Raw genomic sequence first — 22,481 nt, forward strand, 5'->3', positions numbered from 1 at the left:
TGGAGTATGCGCCCAAAACAAGAGTCAAAAGGAAAGACCAGCAGGCCTCTTACGCCCTATTGACATCCCACCTCGCCCTTGGCATACGCTTTCTATGGACTTCATCACCAATCTACCTCCATGCTCCGGATACAATACGATTCTAGTAATCGTGGACTTATTCTCCAAGATGGCGCATTTCATTCCGCTCAAAGGCTTGCCAACAGCAGCAACTCTGGCCCGAGAATTTCTCGAAAACATCGTCCGACTACACGGTTTTCCTTCGGTTCTAATTTCGGATCGAGGTAGTCAGTTTATTTCTCATTTTTGGCGAAGTTGCTGTCGGTCGGCTCAAATTGATGTGAGACTATCGACCAGTCACCACCCTCAGACCGACGGACAAACCGAGAGGACCAATCAAACTCTGGAACAGTATTTACGCTGCATGCTGCAACAAACTGAAAAAACTTGGAAAGACATCCTTTGGATAGCCGAATATGCCTACAATAACTCTGTCCATTCGGGAACTGGGAAAACACCATTTTTTCTTTTGTACGGCAGTCACCCTCGAACCTCGGAGTTGGATCCCCTCCAAGATCTTGAAACACCAGCAGTAGACTACCTGCATTCTACAATCACCCAAGCCTTTAAGGAAGCTGTTTCTCACCTTCAAAGGGCTAAAGAACAATACAAGAAAGGAGCAGATCAACATCGGAAGGAAGCCCCTCAATATCAAGTAGGGGACCAAGTCTGGTTATCCACCAAATATCTACCTCTAAAAGGGCCACGCACATTCAACCCAAGATACCTTGGTCCCTATTCCATCACTACCATAGTAAACCCAGTAGCGGTCAAGTTGGACTTGCCCCCGCACATGAAGATACATCCGGTCTTCCACGTCTCTCTATTAAAACCCGTGCAACCTCAAACCCGACTAACTAAATCTCCAAAACCCATCCTAGTTGATAGAGAACTCGAGTTTGAAGTCAAAAGCATTCTGGACTCCAAGATCTCCAAATCTAAACTATTTTACCTAATTGACTGGAAAGGCTACGGCCCCCAAGAGAGATCCTGGGAACCTGCTGAATATGTCCACGCTCCTCGCCTAATCAAAAGATTTCACCGAACATTTCCTGACAAGCCAAAACCCCCGGAGAAGCCCGGTATGGGAGGGGTCTTGAGGGGGGGTACTGTCATGATCTCTGCTTCCAAAAGGTCAGGGTTTTCCCAACTCCCTTGGAAGCAGATCCATAACCCAGGTTCCGAGGGCCAACCAGTCCCAATTGGGACCTTTTGGACCCAGTCCTGGCGCCAGTGGCACCAGGCTCATAAATATGCCCAGTCCCAGCGCTGGAAGCGCCGGGCTCATAATGCTTGGGTGGACTTACCTGCAGCAGACCATGCTGCTTACTTGCCTGCCAGCTGAGCCTCTGATCCTCTTCTGTTTGGAACTACTTTTCCTGTTGGGTGGGGCAGGAGCCACTCCCTAGATTCAGAACACTGGAACTCTTCTGGAAAGCAGGAACTCTTTTCTTACCTAGGAGTGGAAGGAGACACCTAAGCACTACAGGAGGCTATTTAAACCACACCCGGTGGATGAATCTTGCTTTGCGTTATTTATTCTGCATTCTCTGCAGCAGAACGCTCATCGTGTCTTCTGCTTCTGATCCTGGGCCTAAGGGAACAAAGGCTTACCATCCTGGAATCCAGTCTTCAGCAGCACCTGTAAAGACAAAGAAAGAACAGGTTAGCACTACGGTCTTCAGTGGCAGCGCATCTCTTACCTGGTCCATCGGCTGTCACCAACCCCTCGCGCTGCATTCCGGCATCTGAAAGACAAAGGCTTACCTACTCTTCGCATGCTCCGGAGGTCTTCGCACTGCATTCCAGCATCTGAAAGACAAAAGAAGGTGCGTTTAAAGACAATGGGCAACTTTATTACTCACGTGCCATTACTCCTTCCCACGCCGAATCCAGTGGGTATTCCAGCACCCTTCAGCTTCTCTAAAGCTCCGAACTTGTACCTGCAAGATAAAAGGGACAGTTAGTGCGCATCGTGAAGCAGGCTACAAGCGCTTACTTACGTGCTTCCAGGCGCTTCTATTCCTCATCCGGGTTCGATCCTCAACTCGCATCAGCCTGCCATCCGCCATCGCCGGAACCCTGCAAAACAAGAGATATAATTACAAAAGACTTTTAAGACATTTGAAGTGCCCAGAACTTACCGTTCGTGCAGTTAACGACGGACAGCAGTCCTCTGAGGTCAAGAGGCCTGCACCCTTATCCAGTGAAGAAACTGGTTACGGCACCCTGCGCCGAGGCAGATGGAGAGCTTGGCATTCACTTACCTAAGGTGAGGGTGTTAACCTTTGGGGTTCTACAGGAGAAGAGAAAGGGAAGAGGAGAGAGGCACCCAATAACCCCAGTTCATTAATCCCATATTTTCTATCTGCAGACATATTACTCTTCGAGTCAGACATACAGTGCACAGAGGTCCAGCCCAAAGAGCCAACCGTGTGTTACACATCACCTTTGAAGATACGGCATTCACCCAGTCAAGACCGGCGCCTCTGCGGGAATCAGGTGAGCGTTACACCCTGAATACTTATCAAAACACCCGACTCCAGAGAGCCTGGTGGTTCAAGCGGCAACTTCATCTAGCAGTAGGACCGCTTACCCTACTGTCCCACAGGATAGAGATGACAAGAGGTACGATTCTATGGCGAAGAAAGCCTTCTCTGCTTGTAGTATGGCGTTGAAGTCCATCAACGCCACCTGTATGCTCGCCAGGTTCAGTCACACACTATGGGAGTGTGCTTCATCAGCGGCTGACTGCATACCCGAAGGAGAGGAAAAGGAAGCCTTCCTTAACATTAATAAAGATTCAAAGATGCCATGTCACTTCAAACTGGCATCGATTCCGCTGACAGTATCAGCAGGGCCATGGCGGCAAGTACAACAATCCGCAGGCATGCGTGGTTGTTAAAGTCTGGCTTTGCTCCAGATGTAAAGGCCAGACTTTTGAATATGCCCTTTGACGGCTCTTCACTATTCGGGGAAAAAGGCTGATGACAGTCTGGAAAAATTGCAGACTTCTAAAGCAGCAGCAAAATCTTTAGTAGCTGCTATCCGCCAAACTCCTTTTCGCCCCTCAGGAACCTCTGGGAGAGGAAAGTCCTTTCGCTATTATTCCGCATTCGGGAAAGGCAGAGGACAGCCGGCTCAAAGAGGCCAAAGGAGATCCACCCGAGGTGGACGGGTCAAAAGTACTAAGGCCGCAGCAGTAGCAGGTGCCTCTTTACCCTCGGCATCTGCATCAGCTGCCCCCAAACCACTCTGAGGCCTTCCCACACAATACACCTGTAGGGGGCAGGCTATAACGTCTGATGCTTTGGCATTTTAGACAGTTGCCCAGGTTTACTGCCTACCCTTTCTACACATTCCTCAGAGTCATCCACCGGGGAACAGCTCTCTAAAAGTTCCAGATCCGTTTCTCTTGCAGGAAATTATAGACCTGCTAGAGAAAGGTGCCATAGAACCGGTACCTGTAGCGGACAGGAACAAGGGCTGGTACTCTTTCCCCCCCCCCCCCCCCCCCCCCCCCCTACTTTCTCATACCAAAGAAGGACGGAGGACTGAGACCCATCCTGGACTTACGAGAATTGAACAAGTTCCTCAGGAAGGACAAGTTCAAGATGGTAACTCTCTCTCAGATCCTTCATGCCCTCCAGCTCCAGGACTGGCTGGTATCTCTAGACCTTCAGGATGCTTATTTCCATGTGCCAATCCATCTCAAACACTGGAAATACCTGAGGTTCGCAATTGGCGACTCTCATTATCAATTTCGAGTTCTGCCATTTGGGCTGACCTCCGCCTTGAGGGTCTTCACCAAGCTGATGTCGGTAGTGGCGGCGAGTCTAAGGACGAAAGGGATCCAAGTCTACCCCTACCTGGACGATTGGCTGATCAGGGCTGTATGTTCGGAACAGGCCCAGGCCCAGCTAGATTAAGTCTGTCACTTCCTTCACAGACTGGGCTTCTCCCTCAATTTAAAGAAGTCACAGATGATACCATCACAGAGACTCCAGTTCATTGGAGCGGTCCTGGACACTTCCCTGGGAAAAGCCTCGCCACCAGAGGTGAGGGCTCAAGATATTCTACAGATGGTCACCAAGTTTCAAAATGCCCAACGTCTCCCAGCCTTCGACTTTTTGAGGTTGCTAGGCCTCATGGCATCATGCATCTTCCTTGTGCCAGAGGCTCGCCTGAGAATGAGATCTCTTCAGTGGGCACTGAGAAGTCAGTGGTCGCAATTCTCAGGGAGAATGACAGATCTCCTCCGGATTCCGGACAAGGTAGCCCTCGACCTTCAATGGTGGGCCTATCCAGAGAACATCTTGAAAGGAGAACTGTTTTGGCAACCATGGCCGGAGATAACAGTAGTCACAGACGCCTCACTCACGGGGTGGGGAGCCCATGCCAAAGACTTGACCATCAGCAGTCGTTGGTCTCCATCGGAGTCCAGACTACACATCAACCTATTGGAGCTGAGAGCGATCAGACTAGCGCTGAAAGCTTTCCTGCCATCAGTACAGGGGAGAAATGTCCTGATAATGACGGACAACACGGTTGCCATGCACTACCTCAACAAAAGAGGAGGCGTAGGATCACTGCCACTGTGCAGAGAGGCGATGCAGCTCTGGTTTTGGGCAATCCAAGAAGGAATCTCTCTATCGGCAGTCCACCTAGCCGGAGAGAAGAACTTGACAGCTGACGCTCTGAGCAGGCAGAGCACAGTCTCCCACGAGTGGGAACTAGCTCAGGAAGTCCTTCAAGAGATCTTCGCCCTTTGGGGAACCCCTCAGGTGGATCTGTTCGCCACAAGCACCAACAGGAAGTGCGATCAGTTCTGTTCAAGGGAATTTCCCCCGAGAGGAGCTCTAGGAGACGCGTTCGTAGTGGACTGGGAGTTTCCACTCCTTTACGCGTTCCCACCAGTCCCTGTTATTCCTCAAATGATCAGGAGGTTGAGAAGATTCCGGAAAACCAGGATCCTAATTGCCCCGGATTGGGCCAGGAGAACGTGGTACCCGGACCTTCTAGATATGTCCATCTGTCCTCCAATCCACTCAAAGAGAATCTTCTCTCGCAGAAGGGAGGTCAGGTTCTCCATCCAGACACCAGAACCCTCAACCTTCACGCTTGGCTTCTGAAAGGGTGAGGTACAAGGATTGGGATCTCCCTGATGATGTCATGGAGGTGTTGCTTTCGGCCAGAAGGCCAGCAACAAAGTCTTTATACCGCTGCCGTTGGAACAAATTTTGCAGCTGGTGTAGGGAAGAGAATATCGACCCTTTTTCATGTGGTACACCAACAGTGTTATCGTTTCTACTCTACTTGGCAAACTGAGGCCTTCAAGTTGGCACTGTAAAAGGCTATCTCACAGCGCTTTCTATCTTCAAGCGCATTGCGGAGGAACCATCGTATTTCAAACTTCCTCTAGTGGTACAATTTCTCAAGGGATTAACTAATCTTTATCCTCCAAAACCATTCCAGGTTCCCTTATGGGACTTAAATTTAGTCTTAAACTTTCTAATGAGCACTCCATTCGAACCACTTCACTCTTGTGCGCTGAGATTTCTCACGCTTAAAACTGTCCTATTGGTAGCACTAACATCTGCTAGGAGGGTGAGCGAGCTACAAGCTCTCTCCTGTAAACCCCCACATACAATCTTCCACAAGGACAAAGTTGTCCTACAGGTGAAGCCTAATTTCCTCCCAAAGGTGGTTTCTGAATTTCATATTACTCAGAAAATTACCTTACCTTCGTTCTACCCTCCTCCCCATCCGGGGAAAGAGGAGGAAAGGCTACATAGGCTGGACCCAAGGCGAGCTCTCAGCTTTTACATCAGCAGAATGGCTAGGATCAGGCAAGCAGACCAACTGTTTGTAGAATACTCAGGTCACAAGTTGGGACTACCCATAACAAAACAAACCATCTCCAGGTGGATTATTTTGGCCATTCTCGAATGTTACAAACTGCCAGGGAAAGAGCCACCCCAAAATCTCAGGGCTCATTCTATCAGGGGTATCGCAGCCTCTTCGGCTCTCCAAAGATGGGTACCGGTCCGAGACATATGTGCGGCTGCCACATGGTCGTCCGCACATACATTCACAAAATTTTACAATCTGGATTCCTCCACTACTCAAGAGACCAGATTTGGCAAGGCCGTATTACATTCGGTCCATCCCTAAAGGGATACATAACATACTCACTCCCACCTCCAATTACATGACACTGCTATGGGAGTCTATCAAAGGTAAGGAATACGTCGTAGGATACAATCCCTTCGAAGAACAAGTTACTTCTTACCTTGTAACGTTCTTTCGACGGGATGTTCCTCCGACGTATTCCTTATCGCCCCTCCCAGCCATCCCCGCAGTGATACTTCCCTTGTGGTTGCAGCTTACGCTCCTTCAAGGTCAATAACCAATTCAGGCATGACTTTTCTTATGCTACAAAACGGAACTGAGCAACGGACGCAGCGTGTGACTATTTATGGGCATGATGACGTCGGCGCCGATACGGTGGCCGTCGAGGGACATTGACTCAGCAGATGTCGACGCGCAGCGCCCTCTACAGAAAAAATTTCCGAGGCCAGCAAGCTGGAAACGTATTATCAAAGAGAAGGAATACGTCGGAGGAACATCCCGTCGAAAGAACGTTACAAGGTAAGAAGTAACTTGTTCTTCTCCAGCATGGGTCTGGCATGGATTCACACGCAAACCCTCCCTCCTAACCCTCTACGGCTCTTCACTTGGTCATACTGCCACTTTGCGTGCTAACAGATATGAAGATGGCTGCCTGGGGCGGGGCTTAGGGAGAGGGCAGTCATTGGCTGGGGGCAGTATGACCCAGAGACCAGTGATTGGTTACTACTGAGAAAGACAGATCAGAAACAAAACTGATACTGATTTTTTCTTTACGGAGGATTCCCGGCCTGACGACGGGGAATATTCATGAGCATATGAATCCATGCCAGACCCATGCTGGAGAACAACAGTTACAGGTAAGTAACTTGTTCCTTCTGATTTTTGTTTTAGTGAGCAGTCTGCTCCAGGTTGAGAAGGGTCACTTCCCCCCTCTTGACATGTCATGACATTGACCGTACCGCAAATGATATAGGGTCTGTGCCACCTTGCTAGTAGTTTGTTCTGCATGGTGGGCAGCAGTATCATTACTTGGTCTCCCACTTAGAGTGCGTATCCTGGCTCCCTTGTTATATGCTCTTTCTTGTTGAGTTTGGGCTCCTTGTAGATGGTTTCTCGCCAGCTGACAGAGCTTCTGCATATATTTTTGTGTATTCCTTATCGAATAAGGGGTTAAGCCCCTTTTAGCCACAAAAGCCTGCTGCAGAATAGTGATGGCGGCCCGGCTAGTCCCATGTCCGCGATTGTGCTAGGGGGCCTTGGTCTGGGATTCCGTAAGGAAAGTACGGTCTGTGCAGGGGTGCTGATTTTCTGCTGGACTGCACCTACGAGTGGCACTGTCCTATCCACTCCTACCTTCCTGAGAGGACTCCACAGGGATGGCTGTGTTTTTTTTTTCTTCTCACTTTCTCTTCTTTCTTTCTCTTCTCCTTCGTTCCACTGATCCACCCTCCCCGCTTAACAGTGTACTGGTCAACAGAGACGTAGCTAGGATTGTGGGGACTGAAGGTAATCTAGTGGGGACCACTGCAGTGACATTAACCCCTGTAAATACCCACAGAGCACTACTGAGTGGGCATTTATATATTTGGGGTGGGCTTTGCCCGCTCAGGCCCTATCCTGTCTACGCCTCTGCTGTTCAAACCTTGAAGTCTGCAAGGCGATCAACATCTAATGCATGCTTCTTTTAGTAAAACTGCAATCAGGTACACAGGAAGGCACACATTAAAAAAAAAAGAATCCCAAGATGGTCTGTTCAACCTGTAATGTGTTTCAAAGGCCTCTTTTCATCCCTCCCTGAGCAAGTGGAGAAGACCACGAAAGCTCAAATATAAACAAGCAAATAAATGACTTTATTAGCCTAATTAAGGTATCGACTTGTTGTTTTGTTTTGGATCAACACTCTATTCAGCCATTGGCTAACACGCTATTACAGTACAAGCAAACTGAACTCTCTCTGCAGTGGGGCTTGAGCTAAGCAGTGGTTGGCCCACTGGGCTTTGGCCAGATGGGCTGGTTTTATTAAGAACAATTGCCATTTTGATTTACAAAACTGGTTTGCACAGCCAGCCTGTCCTTGTCTCTCTCCTGATTTTTGGATGACTTTCTGGGGATTTAGTGCTAGAAGTCAAGTTAGGGAATATGGGTTTTAGAACTGGGATGTCCCAGTGTAGTATTGCATTGGGGATGGTGGGTGGGACCACCCCATGATTGGTTTAGCTTAAGCTAACATGACTAACGCCTGCCAAGTGGAGAGGACCGCGGGAGAGTGACCAGGGAATCCTCCCCATTCCACCAATCATCCACTGGCTCAAGGAACTCTCCCCCAAAGTTGCAAAGCCAGACAGGGGTCTTTGTCTCAGTGGAAATTACTTCACTTCTAGAATTAATTTGTGCACAGTTGGGATTGAACATGTTATATCTATAGCATTCCTCGTTTTAAAATTACTATGTGGAAGGGAAATCCACTGTGCTCAAATGTTTTCACCTATTCTAAATACTTTGAGAGGTCCCTTGCAACAGCATAATGGTTTTTTTGAAAAACAAAGCTAATAATTCTCAACTTTGAAAAAGTTAATGTGAATTTAGTCATGTTTTTCCAAGAAAGTTAGTTACCTAAAACACGTTATCATTATTAATCGAATTTCATGTTTGATTCTTTCTTGCGAAAAAAGTCTATTAACCCCCTATAATCACAGAATACAAAGGTCAACTTTAAGATACATAGGAATAAAATAGAAGATAACATCGTTAGAAGAATGAAAAGTTGATAATTTATATTAATTCACCCCAAAACCCACCACAAGAAAATAATCCATGTGGCTTTCTTTTTTGTAAATTGACAGAAAAATGTTTTGATGTACATTACAGATATACATACAATTCACAAGAATTTAAAGTGTAAAATGCACATATCTCCTAGTTTTTGTTACATCTACAAATATGTACCACTCAGTTATGCTTCTTATTGACTAGAGGGATTTATAAAGGTGTTTTCATCTGTATTTTCTTCCAGTTTTCTTGCTACCCGAAATGCACTTTACATGATGATTATGGACGGCTCTGGGAAAATCGTCAGTTCTGCGATTTGGAGTTCATTCTTGGAGAGGTGAGTGAGCTTGTATCTGTTTATTTACCAACACATTTCCTGCTCAATTTCTCGTTATCCACAACAGTGGTTCATGCTGATATATGTGATTGCAACATTTGTCCCACATGATACTTTTGGCACTATTTAGCCAAACGTAGATGTGAGGAAATCAATTGCAGGATTAACCATGACTTGCCTTTCTGAACTAAACATTTGCCTTGTGGCGCACAAAATTGGGAAGAGAATTCCACAACATTATGATTTGAACAGAAAAATCGATGTGTCCTTATTGCAAACCTACCTAAGAGAGGGGCTGGATAAAATAATTGCTTACCCTATCTGAAAGGTTAATACATAGATTTTCTTCTGGTGTTGTCTGGTTGAGCTAATCTTTCAGATTGGGTACTCAGCCCAAATGAAATAGCCACTTTACAGAAGAGTTTACACTGTGATCCCACTTATAGTACTACCTTATTTGACTCAAAGGTTTCACTATTTTGATTTATTCGAAAACTTATTGTTTGCAGCTATTCTTCACTGAGACCATGGATGAGAGTTCTCCCCTCTTCCCCACAGAGGAAGATATGATTGAATTCAATTCCACCGGCACTTTCATGTCCCCATCAGTTTTCCATACATATATATCTTTCACAAAGCTGTTTTACAAGATTTGAGTAAGATTTCCTATAATCAGTCCACATTTTACAATTTAAAACCCCATGAACTAACACTGATTAAGGAATTATATAGTGACAATAATATAACCATTCAACCTGCGGATCAAGTAAGGGGCTCTTGTACTCATGAATACTACTGATTACCTTTCAGAATGCAATAGACAACTTGCTGACAGTGGTACATATTGGAAACTTGATTATGACCCTACTGATGAGATCAAGACTGATATCACAATACTATTGAAGCTAGCAGAAGAACATGAATGGATTAATTTCAACACCAAACTATTTCTATTCATAACATATCCTAAAGTTCAGTTCTACCTTCTCCCGAAGATTCATAAACATCCTACCAATACCCCAAGGAGACCTGTTGCAGCAGACACACACAGTATTTTACAGCCATTAGGCGTATACATTGATCACTTTTTATGACCACTAATACAGAAGTACATTTATTTTTACAGATACTCGATAATGTTGAATTTCATAAAGACCACATTGTATTTACGATTGATGTAAACAGCTTTTAAGCATCAATAACCCACGACTTCGGACTAGAGGCAGTAGAGTGGCTTCTCCTTAAGGTAGGACACCTAGGAGCATCCAAATCATCCTTGTTATCTCTTTTGACATTTATTTCACATAAATAATATTTTAGATTACCTTCACATCTTTGATATATGATCTATCCTAACATATTTGAATGACATTGATTCCAGGATTCAATTCACTTCAGAAATTGGAAATCTAGTTTTAAAAGAAAATCTGTTTATTGAAATTTTCAAAGCATAAAACAAGGACAATAACAACATACCTTTCCCCCACCCCATTCACCCCCCGATCCTGCCCAGTAATTGCTGAAATAGTCCATGAGGTACCCTCCCCCCGTCCATTTCTGCCTTTGGCTTATGACAATGCTGGTTCCAGGTTTCCCCCATCTGACGCGTTCGCTTTGAAGACATTTGCTGCCAGAACCAGTGCAGCTCCACAGGACCGCTTCTCCCTGGGTCCCCCTGCACACTGTTCACCTCAGCTTCACTGGAGATCCTCTCAGGTCCTGAACACCGCCAATCTGCTGCTGGCAGACTTCTCCTCTTCTCCCCACAGCTCTTCTCGGTGGGATTGCCTCTGCCACCGGTCTCCCTTTCCGCTCTGCGAACTATGCAGCCTTTCTCATCCCTCCTTTTTTGGTGATATTTGTGGGTTTATATGTCCCATGCAGCTGATTAGGTTTGTGACAACTAGACTGCACATTACTCTTTGCATCACATTTCCTCCACATGGACTCCTTGCTCTTCTTACTCGTCACAGTACCTGAGGCTTTCTGGGACTTGGAGTCTGAGGTTTCACCTGATTTTAAGTTGTATTGTTCAACAGTTGCATTTAAAATACAATCACCATAAACATCAGATGTTTGATATGTTCTAGGTTTACCATGCACACATGAAGACTGAACAGGGTTTTTCAAGTGGCATTTAGAGTATTTACAATACGATGGTTCTAAAAAATGACAGCATTCTATTAACAACTGAAATTAAGGGATCTTCTTCACAAGAAAGATAAATACATCGCTTCTCTCTTGTTGGAGTCACCACTCTCCCTTGACAGCCATCTCCTCCCATGTGATCCACACTCGGAACTCCATCCCGAGGGTCAGGATCAGGTAGCGGCTGCCTTCCCCTGGCCACACGGGAGGAGACTTTAGGCTGGGGATCATTGAGGACACTGCAGGATTCATCACACCTCCCCATGTTATACTAGAAGGTGTCTGCTGTGGAGTGATGAATTTGAATACCCAAATAGTGAAAAGATTAGTCCTCCAAGCGGAGTCCGACCTCCGGTAGGTCCTGCAACACTCTACCGCTTAGCGAGCCCCGTGGGAACACCAGTGACTTGTCCAAGTTTACCTGAAAACCGGTGAATTCATCTAAATGCTGTAGCACCTCCATTATGTAAGGGACATGAACCCCCGGGTTATGTACATTAAACAGGACCTCATCAGCATATAGGGAGATGACATGTTGCTGACCTTCCACCGCTATCCCCGTATCGTGAAATTGTGTTCTGAAAGTTCTTGCCATGGGCCCCGGCGCCAGAGCAAATAAAATGGGTGATAGCGGGCAACCCTGGTGCGTGCCTCTCCCCAATAGCCAGCTGTGCAAGACCACTTTGCCCGTCCCTTGCTAGGGGTTCCCGATACAATAGTCCGATCCACTTTAGCATTCTTGGGCCCTGCCCATTCCTCTCGAGGACGTGGAAAAGCCACTCAGTTAAATGAGTCAAAGACCTTGACCAGGTCCAGGGTTACCATTGCTGATTCCTCCTCCACCCGTAGGACCTTTTCTATTATGTATTGGGGCCTTCTGAGGTTCATTGTTTTCCTGCCCCATACAAATCTGCATTGATCTCGGTGGATCAAATGGGAGGTCTCTTTAAGGAGCCTGGTCGCCAACACCTTACCTAGTATTTTGGTGTCCATGTTAATCAGCGAAATTGGGCGTTCTGACCGGCTATGCCTCGGATCCCTCCCCGGTAACACTACAACAATAGCTTCCCTCATGGATGCTGCTCCTGAAAAGCTGTATCGTGGAGCTGTCTGAGCCGGGGGACCAATTGATCAGAGTGTGTCCTATAAAACTCAGACGGGGGGCGTTGCCCCAAGGCATTTTGCCATTCCCAAGTGACTATCGCTATTTTGTTCTCATCCTCCAAAAGAGGTTCCTCTAGCTTGGCTGCTGCCTCTGCACTCAATCAAGGAAATGAAGCCTGGTCTAGCACATCCTCCATGTCCTCGGTGTGCACGGGCTCCCTGGTATCATACAACTATTCATAATACCCTTAGAAGACTGTGATGCCCTCCTGCGTGGTGACCAGGATCCTGTCTTCCACCTCCATCTGAGTGATCCAACTCTGTACCTGCTCTCGTCTAAGGAGCCAGGCCAGGAGTTGTTCCGCTTTTTCCCCTTCCCCATGGATCCTCACTAGATAGTGCGCATAATCATGTTTCCCCAGGCACCTGTTGTCGGTGCACCTTTTCCCAGAGAAGCCTGGCTCCACACGGCGACCAATCGTCATTTCCCCTGTCAATATTCTAATCCGGTCCTCCAAGCCCTTTAAAGTGGAACCAACACTGTGGGTGGCGGCTGTGCATTTGCCCCCGTTTGTCACTTTAAATGGCTCCCTTAGCACCCCATAATAGTTGACCGAGCTGTTGTTTAGGTCAAGTAGTCCCCTATGGCTCTTCCAATCTCCACATATGCCTCATCTATTAATGCCTCAGCTTGCAGCCTCCAAGTGTGAAACACACCCGTCCTCCCTCCCCCGCCCCCCCACCCCGGAGCATTATGGCTGTTAGCGGGTCATGGTCTGACCTTTTCCTTGCCATATATTCGATCTCCCGAAATTGGGTGTAATGTTCCCTCCCCACGAAAATATAGTCCAGGCGCGAGAACGTGCCATGTGGGTGGGAATACAATGAGTAACCCTTCCTGTTGCCCATCTTCTTGCGCCAAAGGTCTACCAAGTCTTGGTTCGACAGGATACGGCCCAGGGATTTGGAGGCCGTCGGGTTGTTGCGTTCTTTGGGGATTGTTGGGTAAGATTTTCATATCAATAATAAATCTTCCTGACCTGTGTCAACCCCAGACATTTTTGCTGGACTGGTAGATTATTTTTCCCTATACCTCAGTCAGTGGGAATCTTTTTCCACACTCAGTCTTTTACTCTTTTTATGAGTGTCATTTTTAAGACACTCCATATTGTCTTTTAAAAGTTATCCTCTTTGACAAATTTTTGGCAATAGGTGCCTATTGTTGCTGGGTTGCCCTAGTGGCTCCCCTTAACTTTCTGTGGCTAACCTTGAGAACTACAGTTCCCAAGGGTAGAAAGGATCTTTGGATCCCTTTTACATTTTATTAGGTGAGACCAGCACCCCCACCCTATGTGGAGTGCTGGGCAGATACCATGTATCCCACTTCTCATTTTATATGTAACATGTATGTTACAAGGACAAACATACCTTTAATGGCTGGTGGCAATTAACCTTTTTATTAATTCGGTGCACCTTTACCGCGGGCTGTTTGCACAGCCGCGGTAAAGGCACCCATAGGTGCTCATTTGACCAAAATTGCCCCTGTCTTCTTTTTCTTGCCATTTCAGTGTTTCTTGTCCTTTCTTGTTCTTTCTCATGACACCAGGGTTGGAAATCTCTTTGTGTTAACTTTATCGTCGGCGGAAATCCTGTGGATTCACCTCCCAGGCTACAGAGTGTATGTGAAGGCAGGAAGCGAGGGAGGAGTCCAAAACTCTGCATCCCTTTGTATTCCGTCCTGACCGTGAGAATCCAGTTCAAACTGGAAGGCTTGCTGTCCTGTAAGGACTGCAAACCCCCTAAGTTTGAATGTTGCAAGGCTGTTTGATTGGTTGGGTTCCTGCATAAAGGTCTGATCTTGGAAGCTGAAGAAGTAATCGACCACTGGAACCAAAACGGAAGAGGAAGATGAAGAAATCGCAGCTGAGACGATTTCCAGCGACCTGAGAGCCTGCTGTGTAATTGGAGCCTGCTGTAGTCCTCCCAATCGACCTGGGAACTCTGAAAAAGACGAACTGACCCAGAGGCTGGTGAGACCCAGAAGACCTGCATTTTGAGGCATCCCACGTTGTGCTACAACCTTGCAGCGCTGCAGTACCCCAGTACCCTGGGACCTCAAGCCATTGTGCGGTGCACTATTGTCTGAATCTCGCTGAAGCTTCGTGGGCATCCTGCTGGATCTCCAGAGGTACGATTCAGGTTTGAAAAGTCCCCTCCTCAGAGTGCTGGACCCTGAAAATGCGCCAAATTCACAGAGCCGCATTCAACCGCTAGGAAACACTTGCCTGGAGCCGTCTTACGTGATCCCTGCTGCAAAAGTCCTTCCAAAGTCCTGTCTTTCCTGACAAAGGAATCCATTGACTGGTTTTGGGCTGCAGATCCTGAAGTCTTCCTGCTGCAACTTTTGTTCTGTGCTGGGGTACTGTGTTGGCTGGGTATTTTACCAACCTTAAGCCTTTGTGATTTCTGTATAGCTTTGGTGTGTTTTCTGTGATTGGGAGGCCCCTCATCCAGTTCATCTAGGCCCACTGCGGAATCCTCCTAGGGTGTCTTCACTGAAGTCCCTGGACCCTCAACTAACTTTAAAATGAAATCCTTACTTGTTTGCAGTCTTCCTCTGGATCTCTGACTTTGCCTGCAACTGAACCCTATCTCATCCTGCCTACAGCTGGCACCTACTCTACTAGTGTCCCTATACTGCATCTGATCTAACTCATGCTATTGAATAAGGGAGGGACTGGATAAGAAAAGGGTTCTTCCTGTTTTCAACAGTTAAGAAGTTGGTTGGTAACTGTAACTCTGAGAGTTAACAGTTACACACTTTCTTACTTACCTTGAATGTGTGTTGCGCTATTCTGAAAAGTAAATATAAGGTTAAGTTACTCACCTGTGAATTGGTTGTGCCTCTTCCCCAAAAGTAATGATGTTGGTTTCACTTTATTATTCCTGTTAGGATAAATGTATGAATGTCCCCAATTGGGTCTTGCTTCCCCTGACTTGCTGTTAGCCTGTTCAGCACAAGTCAGCCAAAGATTATACTTACCTTTAAGTTGCTGATAGCCCCTAAAGTATATAGATTTTGCTTAATTGGTGTTAGCTGTGTGCCATCCTAAAACAATTTAAATGGTTATTCTCATCTGAATCTGTGTTCCACTGATCTTAAAAACCAACTGTAATATAATATTACATTAGGTTTTACCTGCCTAGAATAGCTGTGTGTCATTCCCGAGAAGTATTCCTTTAGGTGTAGCTACACTTGGTCTGCCTGGTGTTTACACAATTAGTGTAAAGAGTTATTGCTTATCTTAGCCTGTGTTCCAGCTCGACTGAGAGCAGGGTCACAGTGGCGGAGGATGGAATCCTTCAGCTACATGCCAAGGTTGAGCAACTAGCTGAGTGATCCCGCCCGATGAACAGGGAGGATCACCCCGGATCTGGATTTGCAAAGATAGTACCAGACTATATCTAAGGAGGCGTTAGGATTTGTTGCAACACAGACAAAGGCGGAGAGTGATACTTGGAAACTTGTTTGTTGAATGTTCTTATACCAAGACCCCAGACATGTGCCGACGGACTGCCAACCCTGCAGGATTGTGCGAGGCTGTGCGCCCCTGGCACTAGCATAGAGTTTGTCTCTTCTGATGATGAGACGGGCCAAGACGGCAGGTAGTCGAACATGGATGCTCACGAGTTATTCAGGTTACTTCTTGTTTCAGATGTTGTCACAATGGGGGGTGATCGAGGGGGAGGGTGAGAGGAGGCCGGGGGAGGGTGGCGTTTGGAGGATTCCAGCTCAAAGTCAAAGCCATGCTGTGAGCTGGGAAGCACAGAGTGCTAAAAAATCACGGGGGAGGGGACCCACAATCAGAATTATGGGATTGTTGACAATACTCACATGGAATGTGAGGGAGCAAGAGCATCCAGCCAAGCGTATGGAGGTAATGGGATTTCTGAAGAGATGGGGTTGCAGATGGCGTTGCTCCAAGAAGGACACCTAAACAGGATGAGAAAGTGAAAGCTAGCTTGGGGGGTAGGGCATGGTATATGGTACGACCTACTCCTCCTACTCCAGAGGGGTACTGACCTGCATAGCGGGTGAGGTCCCCTTCCACGTATAGCCAAAGTTCTGTGCATTGAAGACGGGAGGACTCTCGCCCTTTTGGGAATGTTAGACGGAAGAGAAATGTGCCTAACAAACTTGTACGCCCCTAATATCAAAAATAATACTTATTTCCCACGAGTGGTGGACAAGATGGGGGGGGGCATAGTCAAAGGGAGCAGATATGGGGATTGGGGGAGATTTTAATTGTGTGCTCCAGCCTCATTTGGACAGTGTGGTCCCCTGTTAGGACAGTTTTTCTGAAGTCCAACAAAAGGCTTAGTAAAACCATTCAACTGAGACAGTACAAGTCTCCACTCTTAATATAAGGCTGTACCATCTGAGTTCATGGTAGAGTAGACATAGCAGCCAGGCTTATCTTAGGAGGGAGAGAGGGCTGTAGAATCATTACAAAGAAATTGCATTGTACATATGGTCCAAAGAAACACTGACACACTAAGTAATGTAAAAATAAAGGGTTCATTTTATATACAAGCAGACCAAGAGATTATTAAGTATTATCATATAGCATGTAAACACATTATAAAAACACAACACTGTGCTTTAAATACACAGATCAAAGCACAGACCTTATTTAGAACACCTAACAGTATTTTTTAAGTATGTCAGACCTTGTATACACATTCAGTATAGGGTACACCTATTCTTGGGGAGTAAAACCATAAGTTACTTTCAGATTACTTTACAGTAATTCAAGGGTAGTAGACCCTGTCAGTTATGCAGTGACACTCAACAAGGAAATCACAGTCAACCAACTTTCAAATATACTTTTCTGAATAGTGGAACACAGATATAAGGAACAGTATTTACCTCTACTACTTTTGTGATAGCACAGTTATACTAGGTGAGTAAGACCTTTTTGATGCTATATACAATTACAGCTTTTCTGCTCAGTGGACCACAGGCTAAGATAAGCAATAACTCTTTACACTAATTGTGTAAACACCAGGCAGACCAAGTGTAGCTACACCTAAAGGAATACTTCTCGGGAATGACACACAGCTATTCCAGGCAGGTAAAACCTAATGTAATATTATATTACAGTTGGTTTTTAAGATCAGTGGAACACAGATTGAGATGAGAATAACCCTTTAACTTGTTTTAGGATGGCACACAGCTAACACAAATTAAGCAAAACCTATATACTTTAGGGGCTAGCAACTTAAAGGTAAGTATAATCTTTGGCAGACTTGTTCTGAGCAGGCTAACAGCAAGTCAGGGGAAGCAAGACCCAATTGGGGACATTCATACTTTTATCCTAACAGGAATAATAAAGTGAAACCAACATCATTACTTTTGGGGCAGAGGCACAACCAATTCACAGATGAGTAACTTAACCTTATATTTACTTTTCAGAATAGCGCCACACACATTCAAGGTAAGTAAGAACGTTTGTAACTGTTAACTCTGAGTTACAGTTACCAACCAACTGTTTAACTGTTGAACACAGGCAGAACCATTTTCTTATCCAGTCCTTCCCTTATTCAATAGCATGAGTTAGATCAGATGCAGTATAGGGACACTAGTAGTGTAGGTGCCAGCTGTAGGCAGGGTGAGATAGGGTTCAGTTGCAGGCAAAGTCAGAGATCCAGAGGAAGACTGCAAACAAGTAAGTATTTCATTTTAAAGTTAGTTGAGGGTCCAGGGACTTCAGTGAAGACACCCTAGGAGGATTCCGCAGTGGCCTAGGTGAACTGGATGAGTGGACTCCCAATCACAGAAAACACGCCAAAGCTATACAGAAATCACAAAGGCTTACGGTTGGTAAAATACCCCAGCCAACACAGTACCCCAGCACAGAAGAAAAGTAGCATCAGGAAGACTTCAGGATCTGCAGCCCAAAACCGGTCAATGGATTCCTTTGTCAGGAAGACAGTACTTTGGAAGGACTTTTGCAGCAGGGATCATGTAAGAAGGCTCCAGGCAAGTGTTTCCTCACGGTTGAATGCGGCTCTGTGAATTTGGCGCATTTTCAGGGTCCAGCATTCTGAGGAGGGGACTTTTCAGACCTGAATCGTACCTCTGGAGATCCAGCAGGATGCCCACGAAGCTTCAGTGAGATTCGGACAACCGTGCACCGCACAATGGCTCAAGGTCCCAGGGTACCTGGGGTATTGCAGCGCTGCAAGGTTGTAGCACAACGTGGGATGGCTCAAAATGCAGGTCTTCTGGGTCTCACCAGGCTCTGGGTCAGGTCGTCTTTTTCAGAGTTCCCAGGTTGATTGGGAGGACTACAGCAGGCTCCAATTACACCGCAGGCTCTCCGGTCGCTGGAAATCGTCTCAGCTGCGATTTCTTCATCTTCCTCTTCCGTTTTGGTTCCAGTGGTCGATTACTTCAGCTTTCAGGATCGGACCTTTATGCAGGAACACAGCCAATCAAACAGCCTTGCAACATTCAAACTTAAGGGGTTTGCAATCCTTACAGGACAGCCAGCCTTCCAGTTTGAACTGGATTCTCACAGTCAGAACGGCAGACAAAGGGCTGCAGAGGTTTGGACTCCTCCCGCGCTTCCTGCCTTCACATACACTCTGTAGCCTGGGCGGTGAATCCACAGGAGTTCCGCCGAAGATAAAGTTAACGCAAAGGGATTTTCAACCCTGGATGTCATGAGAAGGAACAAGAAAGGACAAGAAACACTGAAATGTCAAGAAAAAGAAGACGGGGGCAATTTTGGTCAAATGAGCACCTATGGGTGCCTTTACCGGGGCTGTTCAAACAGCCCACGGTAAAGGTGCACCGAATTAATAAAACGGGTCACTGCCAGCTGCCATTAAAAGTATGTTTGTCCTTGTAACATACATGTTACATATAAAATGAGAAGTGGGATACATGGTATCTGCCCAGCACTCCACATGGGGTGGGGGTGCTGGTCTCACCTAATAAAATGTAAAAAGGATCCAAAGATCCTTTCTACCCATGGGAACTGTAGTTTTCACAAGGTTAGCCAGAGAAGGTTAAGGGGAGCCCCTAGGGCAACCCAGCAACAATAGGCACCTATTGCCAAAAAGTTGTCAAAGAGGATAACTTTTAAAAGACACTATGGAGTGTCTTAAAAATGACACCCATAAAAAGAGTAAAAGACTGAGGGCCTCATTACGACCCTGGCGGTAATCCGCCGTCATTACCGCCATGGCGTAATGAACGTTAACGCCGTGGGACGATGGTGTAAAGTGCGCCACATTACGACCCATCGCGCACGAGCATTACGCCATGGCGGTAATGTAAACAGCGCCATGGCGGTAATGCCCCCAAAACGGCACCTACCGGCATCGTATGCGGCGCAAGGTGCACCACCGCCACCGCCGTACATAGCGGTGACCGTAGTTAGCGGTCACCGCAATTAGCGTTGACCGTAGATAAGCGGAACCGGAAGTAGCGTCACCGCGGCGGAACGGGAAAGAGCACGGCGGCCATCTTTAAAAACACAATCCATTGCCATCCTCCGAAACCACTGGACATCCGAGCCTGAGACCCCGCCAATACCGGCTTCAACCTTCTACCTGCAGGAAGATGCCGAAAGTTTTGAAAAAAGCCTGTGACCGCCAGCGGCAAGACCGCTTCTCCAGAGAGGAGCTCACCATTCTAGCGGAGACCCTACAGGAGAACGCTGCAGTGGTATTCTCCAACCAACTGACAAGACCGGCCATAACCAAGAAGAAGGCCATATGGGCACTGGTAGCTCAGCGGGTCAGTGCCGTGGGAACGACACCCCGCAATGTCAAACAGTGCCGCAAGCGGTGGGACGATCTCCGGCTCAGAGTCAGGAGCATACTATCAGCCAACATGAACCTGGCAATGGCAACTGGGGGAGGATCGGAGTCCCCTATAAAATTGCAGCCATGGGAGGAAATCTGTGCCTCCACAATCGGAATGCAGAGCATTGAAGGAGTAGGAGGAATGGAGAGAGGAGCCCCGACATCGGGCGATGCAGGTAGGTGGCTCAAATCAAGGCATGCAAAGTCCATTCATGTGAAGTACAATGTTGGCCCATAGTGTGAATGCAACACATCAGCAGGAGACTGCCCACAGATACATCCGATCTGCACCCTGTACACATGCAGCATGCACACCCTAACTGCAGGCACCCACATACCTCCATGCTACTTCCACACAAAAGGGAGTCAACTTTTTTCCCCTGCATGAAATGTGCCACATGTACTAACTGATGAGATGCCAGTCGCAACAATGCCCGGCCAATGTCCGCAGACCCATCAATAACACTCTCCCTCCTCTGTCCCACCACAGGCTCAAATTCCGACCTTGAGGAAGAGGACACCACAGCCTCCACACCCACCAAGAGGGCCAGGCCAACTGTGCCAACGCCACAACCCTCCACCTCTGTCGTCCCGAGGAAAACACCACAGCAGGCAAAATCCATGCAAGGGAAACAGGACAGGGCACAGACAGCCACCCCAGCAGGCAGTACAGCAGCAGCAGCAGCAGCAGCAGACATCACACCAATCATGCCCACAGAAGCCACAGCCTCTGCTGCAAGCAGCACACTTGGGGAGACTGCTGCCATTGCTGCCTCCTCCGATAGTGAAGCAGGGACCTTTGAGGAGAGTGATGTCAGGAGCCCCACAGGCCACCCTCATTCCCCCTACCTGTCCCTAAGCAGCCCGCATGTGGATGCCACACAGGGTCAGCCAGAGGATGACGATTGGCCAGCCACTCCATCCCCGCTGCAGGGGCAGATCAGCCCAATGGGAATGCCACTGCCATTAGCCATGGCCCAGAATCCCAACCATTCTCTGGAGGCGATTGCCACCCGGCAGCAGCAACTTTCCTCGCTGCTCGAAGAACATGTTGCTGAATGTGGGGGGTCAAGTGCAGCAATGGATAAATGTGCTGAGACTGTGAAGGCAGCTATAGAGTCGTCCACAAAGGACATCTGCGCGGAACTAGCTGCTGTGCGGCACGCCATCACTGACCTTGTGCAGACAATACGGGCCATGCGTCCAAATGAGCAGGCAGGATCCTCCTCGGTTGCCAGCTCGACACCGAGCAGCCCCATCCGCCGATCGGGGAGGAACCTCCGCAGCACAGGCAGGGGTGCCCCGGGGGCCAGTGGAGGGGGCTGCCAATAGTGGCCGGACAGTGTAGGAATCCTACTACTGACACTGCTGCACAGACCAACTCACACCTTTGTTGGGATTCCAGGGGGGGGGGAGGGTGGAGGGGGGAGTGGGTGTGTTGGGGTGTGCAGGGGGGTGGCGGGGTGGTGTGTTGGGGAGTTAAGGGGGGAGTTTGGGGGGGGTGTGTGCAGGGGGGAGGTGGGAGGTGGGAGGGGGTGTGTTGGGGTGTGCAGGGGGGTGGCGGGGTGGTGTGTTGGGGAGTTAAGGGGGGAGTTTGGGGGGGGGGGTGTGCAGGGGGGAGGTGGGAGGTGGGAGGGGGTGTGACACGACAGTACATAGTTCAAATACAGTTTATTCGTTTCACAAAAGGAAACGTGTGGACATTTTCATTGCGTATGTGTGCTTTATTGGTGTCCAGTCCTCAGTGTGCATGCCCCAGAGTCACACAGTGCCCCAAGTGCTGTCTCCATGCGATGAACACCAGCCGTGTGTGCTAGAAGCAGTGGTTGATGATACTTTGGCGCATGGCACGCCCCTCCTGTGCATCGCCTCCTCCATGTGGTGGCGCCCCTTCTGCACCCTCCTCATCCTCATCCTCATCGTCAGGTGGTTGCAGTTCTGCGTCAGGGGGCAGGGGCACATTCCGTCTGACGCACATATTGTGCAGCATGACACATGCCATGACGATCTTTGCCACCTTCTCATGGCCATACAGGAGTGCCCCACCAGACCT

General features: G+C 47.7%; 1 protein-coding gene across 1 annotated transcript in view; it reads left to right on the forward strand.

Annotated features, from left to right (window-relative positions):
- Positions 1 to 22,481, forward strand: part of LZTR1 (leucine zipper like post translational regulator 1) — a 692,494-nt gene that overhangs the window by 315,793 nt on the left and 354,220 nt on the right. The window contains exon 11 of the mRNA XM_069619129.1: positions 9,206 to 9,298. Coding sequence (XP_069475230.1) covers positions 9,206 to 9,298 — 93 coding nt within the window. The remainder of the gene's footprint in view (positions 1 to 9,205; positions 9,299 to 22,481) is intronic.

The sequence above is a fragment of the Ambystoma mexicanum genome, chromosome 10 (assembly GCF_040938575.1).
Source record: "Ambystoma mexicanum isolate Mex_15411 chromosome 10, UKY_AmexF1_1, whole genome shotgun sequence".
In the NCBI taxonomy this organism is placed as follows: Eukaryota; Metazoa; Chordata; class Amphibia; order Caudata; family Ambystomatidae; genus Ambystoma; species Ambystoma mexicanum.